The 17,228-nt window shown below is 51.9% G+C and overlaps 1 protein-coding gene across 4 annotated transcripts in view; it reads right to left on the bottom strand.

Annotated features, from left to right (window-relative positions):
* The window catches only part of RFX2 (regulatory factor X2), a 97,734-nt gene that overhangs the window by 10,154 nt on the left and 70,352 nt on the right, over nucleotides 1-17,228 (bottom strand). For 3 of the 4 annotated variants that reach the window (XM_072787627.1, XM_072787629.1, XM_072787628.1), the window contains exons 6-9: nucleotides 11,597-11,671; nucleotides 4,582-4,763; nucleotides 3,146-3,265; nucleotides 392-507 (exon numbers count right to left, since the gene is read on the bottom strand). In XM_072787627.1, the coding sequence (XP_072643728.1) occupies nucleotides 392-507; nucleotides 3,146-3,265; nucleotides 4,582-4,763; nucleotides 11,597-11,671 (493 nt within the window). The remainder of the gene's footprint in view (nucleotides 1-391; nucleotides 508-3,145; nucleotides 3,266-4,581; nucleotides 4,764-11,596; nucleotides 11,672-17,228) is intronic. The other variant, XM_072787630.1, reaches the window with a different exon arrangement.

Here is a 17,228-nt window from a genome sequence, read left to right as displayed (position 1 = left end):
GTCAGGCCACCAGGAGGGGAGAGGCAGTTTTGAGTCCTGAGCATCCCAAATGCTCCAGGGAAGCAAGGAAGAGAACTGAGGAAGGCAGCCAAGTCCTGCGCCGACAGGTTTTACGACACATCTAGTCTTCCTTCCGATGGGCATTTCATTTCCTTTGCTTATTTTTCTGATGGTCATTTCACACATTCATTTTGGGGACACCTGCTGACTATTCTAAAATCTTGGAGATACCATAAAGGTTTATCTAGAATATTTCTATGTAATTAAAGAGGGATTATTATACAAGAAAACTGTCTAAAGCACCCCTGTAGATGCTGCTGGTGCTGAAACCCCTGAGCACCTGGAAGAGCTGAGTGGACACCTGAGCTTTTCCGGGGTGGGGAGCACTCACCTATGTACTGCTGGTGGTGCTGGCTCTGGGCGGCCATGGCCTGCTCTGGTGTGCTGTGCAGGCTGCCATGCGAGCCACTGTCCCCAAGGCTGTCGGTCTTCTGGGCTGGCCGGTACCTGGGCAGGGCATATGGTGTCACCACGAGGCCCCAGCTGTACTGCCCAAAGGGGCTCAAGGTGCACAGAGCTGAGTAGGAGTCAGTTTGGGGTATGTGTGCATGTATATGTGTGTATGATTTTAAAAATTTGTGGTGAATGCACATAAAATTAACCATCTTAACCGTCTCTAAGTGCATAGCTCGGCGGCACAAAGCACACTCACGCTATCATGCATCCACCCCCACCATCCGTCTCCAGAACCTTCCATCTCCCCACACGGAGACCCTGTCCCCAGGAAGCACTGACCCCCCTGCCCCACCCCTGGCTCCCACCATCTCCTCTGTCTCTGTGGATGGGCCTCCTCTGGGGACCTCCTGAGAGTGGGGTCCTGCAGGAGGTGTCCTCTGGATCTGGGTCCCCTCCCTGAGCCAGGTGTCCTTGGGGTCTGTCCACGTGGGGGCAGGTGTCAGGATGTCCTTCCTTTCTAAGGCTGAATAACATTCTGTTGTCTGGATGGACACTTTGGCTTGTCTCTTCATCTGCTGATGGATATTCAGGGTTGCTTGTGGGGGGTGTGTTTGTGTATCTTTTATTTTCCCCAATACTTCTCCCTTAGAATATAAGTGAACTTCTTTACATAGAATCACAAATATCTTACTATTATATGGCCTCAAAGGAAATTCTGGGACTTTCATTTTGCCTTGAGCCAGAAGGCAGTGGACAGCCTGTCCTGGCAGCAAATGGGGAACACTCACAGAGAAGGGCTCCCCAGGGCTTGGTGTTCCTTGAACCCAGCGGCCCACTGCGAGGTGGGAACGTGTGTGGTGGGAAGAACAGGGGGACCCAACTCCAGCAAGGAGAGCCTTTCCTTGTGGAAAGTGGGGCCAGGAGGACGGAGGAAAGTCTCTCAGACACGCGCAGACCGCCTGACTTGGGTGGTGGTTCCAAGTATAAATGGCATGAGCCTGTCACCAGGCTCAGCTGCTCCTAAGATAATACGCTGCCTGGTGTAATGATTCACGGGGGTTTGCAGGGGCCCAGACCAAACAACAAGAAGCGAGAGAGTCCATGTCTGTGGATGAACAGGTACAGGATGGACTGCCGGCTCCACTCTTATCTGTTGGCTGCTGGAGAATGTTCTAGAGACTCTCTTCTGTGCTCTCCAACTCCCATGGTTGAACATGTGGTTTGGAGCCACTGAGATGGCCTCAGGGCCACTAAAGTGGGTTTTTAGCCACACATAGATGGGCCACATGAAGCCATCTGGACTCTGGGGAGGAGACAGGGACAGAGGGAAGCAGGCAAGGAAGTGACTGTAGGACTGCCAGGGCGGGTGATATTGGAGTGGGGACCTGAATGGGGCTCTGCAAATCCCAGCTGTGGAGGGCCAGTTCTGTTCCTGGTTGTGTAAATAAAGTTTTATTGGCACACAGCCACGCCCATTTGTGTACATGTCATCTGTGCAGGCTTTCAGGTTGCCATGGCAGGGCCGAGTAGTCTTGACAGGGTGTCTGGCCTGCAAAGCCTAAGATATTTGCTCTCTGGCCCTTTACAGAAGTTTCCTGACCCCTGCCATAAAAGATGAATTAGTGTGTGATAGAGAACATTCCAGAAAGTGACCAGGCCTTTTCAGACATTGGATCAAAATGTCAAGAAGCAGCAGCAACTTGGGTATATAAGCTTCTTTCTCCAAGCTTCTTGGGTTATTTCCAGTGTTACTTTTTTTTTTTTTCCCTCTTACAGTTGAAAATTAAAGATTTAGGATCCTGGCTCTGTGATATTCTGGAAAAGGGAAAACTATGGAGACAGTAGAAGGATCAGTAGCTGCCAGAGGTTGAGGGGGGAGGGAAGGATGAATAGGCGGGGCACAGAGGATTTTCAGGGCAGTGAAACTACCCTGTGTGATCCTGCAACGCTGGATACGTGTCATAACACATTTGTACAAACCCATTTGAATGGAGCACCAGAGTGACCCCTAATGTCAAGTATGGACTTAAGGTGATAATGACGTGTCAATGTAGGTTCACCAGTTGTAACAAACGCACAGCTCTGGTGTCATGTTGTTGGGGTGGCTGTGCATCCGAGCACAGGGGGCATATGGGGAACTCTGCACTTTCTGCCCAATTTTGCTGTGGATCTAAAACTGTCCTAAAAAATAGTGTCTACTTTTTTTTTTAAAAAAAGAGAAAGATGGGATCCCTGGGTGGCGCAGCGGTTTAGCGCCTGCCTTTGGCCCAGGGCGCGATCCTGGAGACCCAGGATCGAATCCCACATCAGGCTCCCGGTGCATGGAGCCTGCTTCTCCCTCTGCCTGTGTCTCTGCCTCTCTCTCTCTCTCTCTGTGACTATCATAAATAAATAAAAAAAAAATTAAAAAAAAAAAAAAAAAAAAAAAAAAGAGAAAGATCTGAAGGCTCTGTTAGCTGGACGAGGTTGCATCCCCAGCCTCCCGTGCCTTGGCTCACCCAGGATGTTGGAGACAGAGGTTAATATGAATCTATTTTTTTTCCATCACAGTTTGGAGAATCCCCTCCTACCTAGGTATCTAATGTTTGACAAACACTTCATTGTATGTTCTCCCAAGTGAAACTTAGACCCGACCCCTGCTTTGGCAGAAAAGTTGGTCCTCAGGCTGGCTTTGGGCCAGGTCACCCACCTTGGCTTCTGATGCATGGGCTGTTGCCGCATGGCCATGTACTGGGTGTCCTCCTGCAGCCGGTTCAAAGGCGAGTCTGGTTTCAGACGGATCCCATAGTAGTGATATTTGGAGTTGCCCCTAAAAACCAAGCATCTTAGGGTCAGCTAGCTCTCTTTGCAGATGTCCTGAATGACAAGTGCTCTGGCCCTTCCATTTGGGTGTTTGGGTTCAGTGTTCCCTGGACCAGTGTGAAATGTTCCATGGTCAGAGAAGGTTTAGGAAATTCTTACTTGGCCTCCCCATCTCAGAGATTACCCCCCCTTGCATTTTAGTATTATAAAGGGTCTGAGAAGTCCTACAGTGGGAAAAGCAGTGCAGCTTTGTTTGACCTGGCATGGCCTCACCATCATCATCGTCATCACCATCTTCACCATCATTATCACTATCATTCTCACCATCACCACCATGACCATCATCATCACTGTCATTATCATCATCACTGTCACCATCACTGTCATCATCACCATCATCACCACCATCACCACCTTCACAATCATCCTCATCATCACTACCATCACCATCATCATCACCGGTATCATCACCAACATCAGTATAACATGATTTGGAAAACGGCACAAGGTTGGGAAACACTACTATAGCTTATTATGGGAAAAATAAGTGATCAAAGGGCTTTAGACAATTTGGTTAAGAAAACAGGTCAGAAGGGCTACTCAGGAGAGAAGCACTGAAGGACAGACGTGTGTCTGGCAACAGGGACAAATGGGAGAAGCATGAGTCCTTTCTGAATGAGGTAGGGGCTTGGCTGATGCCAGGAGGAGGGGAAAGCAGGGCGATAAAGCCCTAATCCTGAGGCCAGCATCCGGGATACTCTGACGATGGAGGCCATGCATGAGCCTTCTGGAGAGGCCCCAAAGGCAGTGGCTGTGTCCCCAGAGACCAGGGGCTCCTTCTCCTTCTCTTCCCTCCTCTATCCATTGATGCTCTGTAAGGATGTTCTCTGTAAAGGATCAAAGGGTGTCTCTTGGCCCGACACCAGTTTCTGAGGATGTATGAGTAACCCCAACCCCCACATGTGACTTCACAGATAACAGCCATGCAGGAAATGGCCTTCTGTGTGCTCTGGGCCACCCACTTTGAATAGAGTATGGCTGCTGTTTTCTAGTGGGAGGAGTGTTTGATTCATGCCTGGGATAAGGTTGTGGCACGTGACAGACAGTCCCTGGCTCCTGCAGGCGGAGGGCAGGCTGTGGTGACAGGAAAGAGATGGCCCACAGCCAACACCTTGGGCAGGTCAGGCCATGCTGATTCAATTCAGAACTAGAGGCACACGGGCAGAAGGAGAAAGCCCACATTCTCCAAAAGCTCAATTATCTGTATAGAGGACACGGGAGGACGAGTGGGCGTGAGACTACTGGGCACCTCCGGGTACCCACCTGGTGCCCAGCCGCCGCGTCCGCAGGCCCATGAACACGGAGCGGATCAGCTTCCCGAAGGAGGCGGCATTCACGGGGTCCAGCTTGTGCTCCTGGCAGTGCCGAAGGTAATGGTTGTAGAGAGAGCTTCTGGGGAGACTCACGCCTTCTGCGGTTTCGTAGTTATCCAACAGCCACTGGAGCTGGAGGAAGACAGACACGCTTGCGTTCATCAGGATTCCCCAAAATGCCAAAACGCTAACGTGGACTCATTAATAATGAGACTCACACACTTTCTCTCCATTCACACGATGAGGCAATTCATAGCCACTGTCACTGATTTGGATAGGAGAGATTCCGGGCACATTAATTAATAGCTTTCTCTCCACTCTTGTATTTATGCCTTCAATTTTCCGCCTGGCTTTCAGATTCCTTGACTTGATTTACAAAGACCTGCAAGTGACTGAGACCTCTCGGGTGTGTCTTCATAATCATGTGGACACCACATGTCTCCTGAACTTACAGGGATGTCAAGACAAAGAGGAGGATTGAGGATAACTCGGCGGACCCATCAGCACCGCCCCTGGCATTAAACAGGGCGACGTTGGCCTTCAGAGCCTGTCTACCTCGTGACATCCTGTGACTGAGTGACAGATCATTAATCTACGGATTAAGATGGCCAGGGCTTGGCCACCTGTCTCCTCACTGGTCGCTGAATACGAAAGCCCTCGTTGAATTCTTGTCCTATTGCTTGTGCCCCTATCTTTGCCCTCAGCCAGGAATTGCGCACCCGGGGGCGGTCAGATCCGACTAGAGCAGGCCAGGAGGGAAGGGAGGAGTGGAAGGTGGGATTCCCAGACACTTCTTCCTCCTGCCCCTTTCCTTAGCAGCTCTCAGCCCAGACCCCACACTCTGGGATTTGTTGTGTATTTGCTCTCAGGAAAGCTTTTTCTTTTTCTTTCTGAAACAACAAAAACAAAACAAAACAAAAAAGCAGGATGACAGCGACAGACGGACATATCCTCGTGTCCTTAACTGAGAGAGAGGCTGTAAGTGGAAACTGAACGCAGTACCGAGGAGGCTCATGTGCCAGGTTTTGTGCCCAGGCCGGGAGGCAGGAGGAAAGAACCTACAGCCCAGTCGCTGCCCCCGGAGCTCACACCGGGTCCGAAGGGCAGGAGCCGTCCCCACAGCAAGTCCGGCCGCCACAGAGGGCAGCCGCGCAGAGGAGGCCCACCCGCCTGGACCCCTTTGGGCAGAGCGCGTCTGTTCCCTGATGGAGGAGGGGGTCTGAGGTGAGCCTAAAGCCCTTCACCGTGCTGGGGACTTGGAGAAGGGCAAGAGCCCTGTGTACGGGACCCAGGCTGGGGGCATGATCCTCCGTGGGAAGGTCGACGGGGGCGGGGGTCTAAGCCACGGACCCGCCCAAAGCTGTGGGGGCTCCATGCCCTCTGCTGACCCGGGTGTGGGGGGCCCAGCATGCCGCACACCCTCTGCACCCTTCTAGACCCGCAGGGAGCACCTGCCCTGGGAGAGCTCACCCCCAGCCGGGCCCTGGCTGCTGCACGGCTCGCCACAGGCCATCGCGGTCCTGCCCGGACGCAGCGGGTGCACCTGGGGGTCGGCTGGAGTCTCCCCTTTAAGAGACAGTTTTTAAAGTTTCTAACACGCACAGAGGTTTGAGAGAGACCCTGCTTCCTGTAATCGTCAGTTCAGGGCCAAGTTTATTTCACCGGAGTCCCACCTGCCGCCTCCTGCCCGTCTTGGGCTGTTTTCAGGTGAATGCCCCACGTGCCTTCGTTTCATCCCTGGGCCCGAGGGAGACGCAGGTGGCGGGGCCAGCTGGGGGCAAGGAGTGGCTGGCTCAGAGGTGGAGGCAGGCGCGGCTGCCTGAGGTGGGAACAGGTCAGAGGTCCAGGTGAAGGGACACGTGGGGGCCTGACAGAGCGGAGGGTCCTCTAACAGAGGGACACACACGGGGCCGCAGGAGGGGTAATGGGCTCTGCTTTGGGAAGGACGCTGGCCAACCCCTGGGCCACTGTTCAGGGGAGGCTGGGAGCAGCGTGTTAATGTGGCACCAAGGCTGAGCACGGGCTCCTGGGGGCGGGGAGGGATGTGCCCAGGGAGGCCATTCGCACAAGCGAGGAGGATGTGCCCAGGAGGAGGAGGAAGAGTGGTGGGTGTGAACCAGGGCCGCCCCACCACCGTCACTACAACGGCCTCCCGCAGCAGCAGCTGCTCCTGGGGTGCCCGAGGAGCCCTGTGCTCCCCTTCCCCAGGCTGTGGTCCTGCGTGGCTGAGATAGCTGGGCCCCCACCCGCCCAGCGCCCCAGGGTCAGGTAACCCCAGGCCCTGCGACTGAGAGGTGGTGAGGACAGGGAGACGCAAGGTCGCACCCAGGAGGGAGGCCACAGTCCCCGGCAGAGGCCCGGGGAGGCAGCCCAGCGCCCAGGAAAGACACCTCACCTCCCTCGGTTGTCCCTTTGGGAAAAGGACTTCCCATCATGTCACTCAGTATTTAATTTCCACTGTCCTTACATGTGCTTTTTCTGCCGCCCTTTCTCTCCAAAGTTTCGCTGTGGCCCAGGGCTCGGGCCTTGGCGGCCACCTCCCCACCCCCACAACCCCCCACCTCTCTCCCCTGGATGCGGCAAGCTGAAGCCTTAGCTGCGACGTTAAGGATTAGTTGGGTCAGTGTGGCACTGCCCTCCGACCCTCGGGCGCGCCCTCCTTCCCTCCCTGAGCACCCTTGCCCGCCTGGGCTCTGGGAGGCTGAGGGTGGTGGGACTGGGGCATCTGGAAGGGGCAGGGGGTGCGCATGGCCCCATCGGTGCCAGGAAGCTGTTCCACAGTGACAAGGCACGGGGGCGGGGGGGACCGGGCTCCTTGGCTGCCACCCTCTCTCCAGGTGAGGAAGGGCTGGTGTTTGAGGGGGTCCTTTGAGCTCCGGGGTTTTCTTTAGAGAACTTTTCCCCTGCAGAGCTGGCAGGTGCATTTCATCTATTTATTGCTCGTCTCCCCCACTGGAATGAGAACCTCAGGCAGGAAGAGATGGCACCGGGTGTGCCCGTGTTTGCACCCCTAGGAGGTGCAACGGACCGAGGGAAGGGGTCCCGCAGCACGGAGGGGGCCCCCAGCACGCGGGAAGCCGGCAGTCAGGGTGCAGAAGCTACAGACTTTCTCTCTCTGCCCCCCTGGGAGCACACAGTGCCGCTTCTTAGGGAATCTTCTGGGGGCAGGACAGGAACTTGGGACTTTTAGGTGAGAAGGGTGAGGTCGGCTTCGGTGGGTGGTGAGCTGGAGGGGACCCTCGACAGGATGGTTCACATGTATGAGGAAGCGTTCGGGGAGAACGATCGCTTCGGCTCATCACCACCCCCCAGCCCCGGGTTGTTGAAATTAAAAATGGATCTCCTCACTTGGGTAATTCTGTGGGCATTGACATCAATGCTGTGTGGTTAGCTCGGCAAGTTCTTCCCAAGCAGAAGGAACTCCAGAGAGACCTGACACCTCTAGCAGCCCCCAGAACAACCAGTTAGGCTTTCTCTCCCTTTTGTGACAGAGGGGAAGCTGATTCACGTGACCAATGAGTCAAGTCATGACGGAGGGAGCCATGGGGAAGCATTCTAGGCAGAGAGAACAGCCTGTGCAAAGGCCCTGGGGCAGCACCAGGCCTGGTGTGTTGAAGGAACAGTGAGGGAGTCTGTGTGGCTGGAGCAGAGGGAGGAGGGGAGGGGAGGTGGGGGACAGGGCAGGTGGGGCAGGGCCCCAGAGGCTGTTTTGATGAATCTGGCTTCTACTTGGGAGTGTGATGGGGGGAACTTGAAGCTTCTAAACAGAGAGGTTCCATGATCTGACTTTGGTTTCAGTCACTTTCAGTGGTTTCAGGACCACTCTGGCGGCTGCCGTGAGAAGGGCCTGGACGATATCTGGGTGAGGGCAGCAGCCAAGGGCTCACCGGGCGGTGGCTGTGACACTGCACGGGCGAGATGAAGTGGGGGGCGGCTATGGCTGTGGTGGTGGAGGAGGGGGAATGGTCAGATTCGGGTTCGTTCTGAGGGTGAGGTCAAGAGCATCTGGAGGTGGGGTTTGGGAGGAGGGCGGGAAGCGAGGGTGAGCAGCAAAGGATGGTGGGAGGCGCAGGGGTTAGCTTTGGACATGGGGCGTGATGAGCTGCAGCTCCAGGCTGGCAGGTGGATGGATACTCGAGGGTGGAGCTGTGGGAGAGGCCAGGTGGTGCTGCCCACTGGGAAACAGCCTTTCCCACTGGGAACCGGGGGGGGGGGTCCCTCAAGGTGGTGAGGGGACCTCAGGGAAGAGACCAGCAGTCTGACCAAGACAGCTGCGAGAGACATTTGCCACGATCCTTTGGAGCAGTTTCTGGACAAGGGGCCCATCCGGTGAAGCTGCCGATTCTAGCCAAGCCCCAATCCTGGTCTGCAAGGTCTGCTTTGTCATCTGCCACCAACGGAAGACCAAGTGATCTTTGGCAATTTGTGGCCCTCAATTAAAGAAAAAAAAAAGCCATATAATCTAAATACTATTAACCTACAAGCAGGTCCTCCTCCCAGGGTTTAGAAATAACAAGCGTTTACTGGAGCAGACCACGGCTGCCCCCATGTGACGGTGACTGTGAACCAGTGGGGGGGGCGCTGTGTGTGGGGGTGTTGTTCTGCACATGGATCTGGGGGACGGTCCCTCCCCTGCTCAAGGTGGGGATGTTGACCGAAGTCCCCCCAGGCCACACGCCCTGGTGACTGCATCCAACTGGAGGCTGCGGTGGGGCAAGGGGTTTTCACCCCCAGGGCAAGCGCTTCACCTCCTTCCCTGCAAACAGCTACCCCTCCCTTTCATCCACCATATCTGTCCATCCCCATCTAATAGACCACTCAAGGCCCACTTCCTCCTCTGGGGGTTTCGACCCCAGGCTGGAAAGTTCCTTCCCACCTGCACACCCCCTGGGTGTCAGCCCCTCCAGGGCAGCTGGTGAAGTTCCAGGTGACCCCAACGTTGGCTGGGTCTGGAAGGCAGTGTCTCACCTCCCAGACTCGGGGCTCCTCGCCAGCCCCGCTCATCCCATACTAGCTCACGCACTTAGGTGTGACCTGGGTGCACTTTCTCACACCTGCTTGGCTACTGCCCTCGCATTCCCAGCTCCCTGGGCTGAGCTCCTCTCCTTGTTCCTTCTGCTCCCTGTGCTCAGCACAGCTCTGCAGCCCATGCTGTTTGAGAAGGATCGGCTGGGAGGCCACCAGGAGAACAGGTCCATGGGGGTAGGGTCCCCAATCCGGCATAGGTGCCCTAGGGCTGGGCTGGCAAAGGAGCCGAGACGCAGCCCGTGTCGCCCCACACTAGAGCACTGTCAGCTGCGGGTGGCCATGGTGAATACCATCGTGAGTGTGGCTGGCCGCCACAGGGCAGGTGCATCTGCGGGACACTGGGCCGCATCCAGGCGCCAGGACTGTCTCCCTCCTGGCTCTCACACTGGCCAGGACAAGCTCCAGCTGGCTGTCACCCCAGTGCACGTGGGTCGGCTTTTCAGAAAGATCTTATTTCTATTCTCTAAGTCACCAAGCAGACCCTGCTTCCCACAGCTCCTGATGCCAGAACGAGACCCCACAACACCCAGCCAGGGAGAAACGGACGCGGGGAGGGTTTCCTGCTCAGAAACCAAACCAGCAGGGCAGCAGTCAGAGAAGCCTCCTTCCAGAGGAGAAGGGTTAGAAGCCAGAAGCACCCCTGCAGCCAGAGGCAAGCGGCTCATGCGCTGCCCCCCCCAGACATTTTAAATTTCCTGCGGACCTCTGCCTGCCTGGGGTTTGTGCCCCACATCCGGCCTCCCTCGGGGCTGCCCTGGTGCCAGGGCCCATGGGCTGTCGAGACCCCGCGTGTTCGCCTCAGGGCCTGCTGAACGGGGAATGCCTTGCGCAGACTTGCCCGCACGGTGCCCTGAGTTTAAGACTGTGGGGTCTTCTCAGCAACACACACTGCAGATTGTTCCCCCCCAGATCTGGCCACAGGGCTGACTTCATCCAGCAGGAACTGGTGACAGGGAGGCCATGAGCCACGAAGCCCGAAGGGAGAGCCCTCAGCAGGGGCCTGATGCTCTTTGATTTATTTCTGTATTTATTTCTCCTGGATAATGGGTGTGAGACTGCCCTTCCTGCCAGTGACCCGGGCCCTCCAAGGCCGAGGAGCGCAGGGCCCTCATCACGGGTATGGGGATCGGCCCAGCACACCTGTGCCAACCCAGAAACCTAGAAGTTTCTAGATCTTCCCTAGCTGAGTTTCTGCCCCAGCATCACTGCCCTTTGAGCCAACACCTCACTGTGCATGTTGGCCAGTACCAGAGTCTTGACAGGGTCTTAGTTAGGAAATAAAGACTCTTAGCTGGTCACCTCCGCCAGTCCAATCCCGCCCCACGAAGCCACCCAGAGACAGGGACGTTTGCTGCCTCGTGGTACAGGAGTTACCGTCACGGTTTCCCCAGGAGGAGAGCAAAGGAGAAAGATCCTATACAGTCAAAATCAGTAGAAATTTGTTGCTTTGCACTTTTGTCATATTATTATTTTTTTTTCCTAAGGAGCTGATCATAGATCATAGGAAATGCGGCTAAGAGTCATTAAGTTAAGGCGCCCCCAGCCCTGCCTTTTCTGTTGTGTTGCTGCCTATCTTAGCATCACTTCATTTATAATGCCTGGTGCCTGCCAGGCCCTGCAGGGAGCGCGCGATACGTAGCTCACGCTTCCATCCACGACCACCCGAAGGGTACGTGCTGTTACCAGCCACCTGTACGAATGCAGGACCCTTTCCCTCACGCTGCTGAAGGGGATTTTTTTTTTTTTTTTTTTTTTTTTTTTTTTTTTTTTTGCTGAAGGGGATTTTTGCTGGATATAAAATTCTAGGTTGGTTCCCCCCCCCCCTCCAAACCTTTCAGCACTTGAGAGGGGTCGTTTCATGGTCTTTGCATGTTTTTAAAATGCCTACAAAGGTTACGAGCGTGGCAGGGCAGGCCGCCCGGTCGACACACACTTACATGGCTGTTGAGTAAACCGCTTTTGTGTGAAGTGATCCCTTCGCTTTTTTGGAGGTTTTCAATCGCCATTTCAAGCTAAAGAAAATGTGTGCAGAAACAAAACAAAACGGAAAAAAAAAAAAAAAGGAAATCAGATGGTTAGCATCAGCCAAGATTTGTTTTTATTAATATCCAAATAATGATTCAAGTGCCTACAAAATAAAAACAAGTCTTGACGCGGGTGGGGGTGGTGTGGTTAGGTGGCGAGTGAAAGCTGGGGTCCGGAGCATTACTCCTGCCATGCAGGTGAGCGCGGGAGCCTGGGGAGCGTGAGCAGCACAACAAAGCATTCTGCAAACACAGGCAGCTGCATTTGAGCACATCTGCATGTGCTGTGCACAGCGTGGATACTGAGCCGAGGTGGGAGTTCAGGTAGAAGCAAAGCCAGCAGAATAATCACCCGCTGCTCCCCTGGACCCATCATTGGTTGCTGGGGAGAATCAGCTGTCCACCCGAGGACAGCTGGTGGCACTGACTTGCAAGCCAGCCTGTTCTGTCACAGAGCCTAGGGTCTCCTCCCTCCTGGGTGCTCCAGGAAGATATCAACAAGGCCAAAGACCCTGGCCCTGCCATCGGGAGGCACAGAGCCCTGGGGCCACTGGACATGTCACAGGGCTAAGCTCCTGAATGTTTCCAAAGCATGAGCTGAGCAAAGAGGGTGACATAGGAATGAGAATGAGTCGTGGGATCAGTCATGGGGAGCTAACAGGGAGGCCTTCCTGGGGGAAGGGGCTCATGAGCTGGGTGCCGAGGACCTCATGAAGGCAAGGAGCTGAGGGGGTCCAGTAGGCTGATACTTAGGAGGAAACACCCAGCTGGGTGCAGCTCCCACCACATCTGTACATGCTGAATTTGACACCTGCTTGTGCATGTGACATGGAAGTGGGAAATCTGCGTTATGACACCACAACAGGCAGATAGCTGCAATGGGAGGAAATAATCCCAGGGCCCACCCTGACTTTCCTCAAACACGTAGGGAAGGCGGGCTTCAGCGATGCCTGTGCAAAAAAGCAGGTGGAACACGTATTTTGGAAAAGTGCAGCTGGACGGGGCTCCTGGGGCTGAGTGCAGGAATGAGATGGTTCCTGCTTCACCCATCACCTCTTCCAACCACTGTGTGTCTGTCTCCTGTCCCCACTTTTGCTCAACACTGTACTGGAAGTTCGAGCCAGGGCAATCAGGCAACAGCGAGAAATAAAAGACATCCATGTTGGAAAGGAAGAAGTAAAACTATCTCTATTTGCAGATGACATGGTCTTAAACACAGAAAATCCTGAAGAAGCCACAAAAAAAAAAAAAAAAACCCAACAACAAACTATTAATGCTCATAAATAAACCCAGCAGAGTGGTAGGATACAAGATCAACATACAAAAACCAGTTATATTTCTCAGCAGTGAACAATAGAAAAGTGAAATAAAACAATCTCATTTCTAATAGCATCAAAGAAAATAAAATACCTAGGAATAAATTTAACCAACGAGGTAAAATACTTGTATACTGAAAACTATAACACTGCTGACTAAAATTAAATAAGACCTACATAAACAGAGGACATCCTATGTTCATGGATCAGAAAATGCAATATTTAGATGGCAACACTCCAAATTGATTGATGCAATCTTTATCCAAATTCTCTATTAAACTTCCAACTGCTTTTTCAAAAATGGACTAGTTGATCCCAAAATTCATACGGCATTGAAGGGAGCCTGAAAGCCAAAACAATCTTGAAAAAGAAGAACAAATTTGGAAGGCTCGCATTTCTGGATTACAAAATGTACTACAGAGTTTACAGTAACCATACAGTGGAGTACTGGGATGAGGATAGACCTATAGACGTATATAGGTCACCAGAATGGAATTAAACATCCAGGAACAATCCCATATGTCTATGGTCAACTGATTTTTGACAAGGCTGTCAAGACCACTGAATGGAGAAAGAGTAAATTTTCTAACCAATAGTGCTGGGATAAATGGGTTTCCACATGCAGATGAATGGAGTTGGACCCCTACCTCACAATCTATACAAAAATCAACTCAAAATGAATTTAAAAAGCTAAATAGGGGATCCCTGGGTGGCTCGGCGGTTTGGCGCCTGCCTTTGGCCCGGGGCGCGATCCTGGAGTCCCGGGATTGAGTCCCATGTCGGGCTCCCGGCATGGAGCCTGCTTCTCCCTCCTCCTGTGTCTCTGCCTCTCTCTCTCTCTCTCTCTCTCTCTCTCTCTCTCTCTCTATCATAAATAAATAAATAAATAAATAAATAAATAAATCTTTAAAAAAAAAAAGCTAAATATAAGAGCGACAACTTTAAAACTCTTAGAAGAAAACACAGTAATCATGTACAATAAATATGTTTATCTTCATGACATGACCTTGGATTTGGCAATGGATTTTTAGGTATGATACCAAAAGCACAAATAAAAGATAAAAAATCGTCACAGAGATAAATGGGACTTCACCCAAACTAAAACCTTTTGTATGTCGAAGGACGCTATCAAGAGAGTGAAAAGACAATCCATATGGGAGAACATATTTGCAAATTGTATACCTGAGAACGGTCTTGTATCTAGAATATATAAAGCACTCTCACAAGTCAACAACAAAATGACCAATTAAAATAAAATGGGCAAAGGACTGAACAGACGTGTCTGTAAGAAGCACATTAAAATAAAAGATGCTCAGCATCATTAGCCATTAGGGAAATACAAACGAAAAGCACAGGGAGATACCACTTCATATGCGTTAGTATGGCTATTAAAAAAGAAAGGAAGAAAAAAGAAAAAAACCCGGTGTCAGTGAGGATATGGAGAAACTGCAATCCTCACACATGACTGGTGGAACGTAAAGTGGTGCAGCTGCTGTGGAAAACAGTCTGGTAGTTTCTCCAAAGGTTACACACACACTCAGCTAAACTATTATGTCCGAGCAGCCCCACTCCTGGGGGTATTCAGAAAAAATTGTACACAAATGTTCATAGCAGGGGGCGCCTGGGTGGCTCAGTGCTTGAGCATCTGCCTTTGGCTCAGGTCATTATCCTGGGGTCCTGGTATCCAGCCCTGCATCGGGCTCCCCGTGGGCTCCGCCTGCTTCTCCCTCTGCCTGTGTCTCTGCCTCTCTCTGTGTGTCTCATGAACAAATAAATACAATCTTTAAAAAAAAAAATAAAAACAAATGTTCATAGCAGCATGATTCACCATGGCAAAAACCTGAAAAAATCCACGTGTCAGCCACAGATGACGGGATCAACACAACGTAGTATACCTCTACAACGGAATATTCTTAATCCACAACAAGGAAGGAAGTAGTGATACATGTTACAGTGTGGATGAGCCTCAAAAGCATGATGCTCAGGGAAACAAGCCAGGCACAAAAGACCACATAGTGCATGATGCCATTTATATGAAATGTCCAGAACAGGAAAATCCACAGACAGAGAGCAGAGTAGTTGCCAGAGGCTGAAGGAGGAGGGGGTGGGTAGCGGGTGACTGCTAACCAGTCAGAGTCTCCAGTTTACAGAGTTTCCTTCAAGGGTGATGAGAATGTTCTGGAACTAGATAAGTGAATGGTTGTACAACATTGAGAATGTACTGTCACTGAATCGTATGCTTTTAAGTGGCTAAAATGATTAATTTTATGTCATGTGAATTTGGCCTTGATTAAAAATATACAACTAATTAAAAAACCCATTATTTCCCCTTGTAATTTGAATGGATCTTCTTCCCACATGTGTGCTTTTGTAACCTCACGCACCAGTCACTTGCAAAATACTGGTTCACTGACTTTGCAGATGTTCCAAATGTTGACATGCTGCTAATTCTACACAAATTGAAAACTCACACTCGTTAATATCACTACCCAGGTCCAAATTCTAACTTTTGGGGGGTTGAAAATGTATTGGCAACCAAATCAGCCAGCTGTTCTCCTGGATACGTACACCTCACACCGTTCACTTTTGAGAAAATGTCTGCCAAATCCCCAAGTCTCAATAATCCTCATTTGTCTGTTATTCCTTCAAGCAAACAGTGTTTCATGACAAAAGTGGCTGGTTTGGCTCACAACCATTTGCCCGGTGGCTTTCCTTACGACAATCATCCTACTTTGGCAGAAGTGTCTTTTTTTCCCACAGAATACTGGGAATATGTGAACTCCAGCACTGAGATTTAATACAATTAATAACGTTTACTGCTCCATCAAGGACGGTAGGTGCACCTTAACGGGAAATCGCAGTACCCCAGACGCTGCTTCTCTTTTCCTTTTCACTGTGAGTACAGGGTGCTGAAGACCACCGTGACCTCTGGGAGAGTTTGACGCCTCTGCCTTGCCCTGCACCTGCATTTGTGCCCCGGGGGGCTCATCGATAGTGAATTTGCACAATCAGCACAAATGTCATCGCAGGGAAAGTGGCGGCTGATGGCTTAGTATGACGATGAAAACAGTTTTGACCCTGTAGGGCCCTGGGAGGGTCTTGGGGACACCCAGAGGAGTGCCGGACATACTTAGGACTGCCTGCTATAGAAACTGCAGAGTTACTAGTATTGTGGAAAATAACACAAATTAGAGCTTGCTGCATAAAGATCATCCAGAGGAACCCGTTGCGATTAAATAGGGTCTGATCAAACCCACGGATGCAGGAAATTAATTTGATGCACAGGGGAACCTCCCAAGGTGTTCACTGTGTTTTAAAATTAAATCTTGGTGTAAACCTCAGTAGGCGGTGAAGGCCCCAGTCAGCGCGGAGGGCGCAGTGCGCACGCCTGGCCGGCAGAGGGCGCTGCGGCGCCACCTCCCAGCCCCGCACCGCCCGGGAGCCCCGCCCGGGAGCCCCGCCCGCTTGCACTTGACTTCAAGTCCGAGTCTTCCTTACACACCTGCCGGAGCGACTCTCCCTGCGCGAGTACAAACGCCTTGTTCGATCCTCTCAGTGGCTGGAGAAGTTCGTGTTTAAATATGCTTAAAATAAAAACTAAATTTTATATTTGACTGGAGTTTAACTTTCTGCTATTAAAAAGCGTTAATCAAGGTGCTACATGCACAGGCCCGTATATCACACGGTAAGGAGGAGCCAAGGATGGCCGCAGTAGTGCCCCTCCCCGCCCCACCCGAGGCCCCCCGCAGCTTTCCCTAAAATCATTTCTGGTTCCTGAACTTCCAGCAGTTTCCTTCCATCTCGGTACCGTGCACATGCTTATGCATGTTTCTTGACTTATCAGGAGCTTCGTTTTTATTTTTGATTCAATGCAATGCAGCAATATTCCTTTTTACCGGCCACGTAGTACCATGTTCATGCTACATGAAGTATCAACAGAATATAGGGGGAGGGAAGGACACATACGGTGCTTTAAAGGGAAGGAGGGCAGAAAATGCTAAGGACTCGATCAAAGATACAGTGTCTCCAGAACCTGTTTTTTTTTTTTTTAAAGATTTATTTTTTATTTATTTATGATAGAGACACACACAGAGAGAGAGAGAGAGAGAGAGAGAGAGGGAGGGAGGGAGGCAGAGACACAGGCAGAGGGAGAAGCAGGCTCCATGCAGGGAGCCTGATGTGGGACTTGATCCTGGGACTCCGCAGGATCACAACCTGGGCCGAAGGCA

The sequence above is a fragment of the Canis lupus genome, chromosome 19 (genome assembly GCF_048164855.1).
Source record: "Canis lupus baileyi chromosome 19, mCanLup2.hap1, whole genome shotgun sequence".
NCBI classification, from domain to species: domain Eukaryota; kingdom Metazoa; phylum Chordata; class Mammalia; order Carnivora; family Canidae; genus Canis; species Canis lupus.
This window is presented reverse-complemented; position numbering and strand designations above follow the sequence as displayed.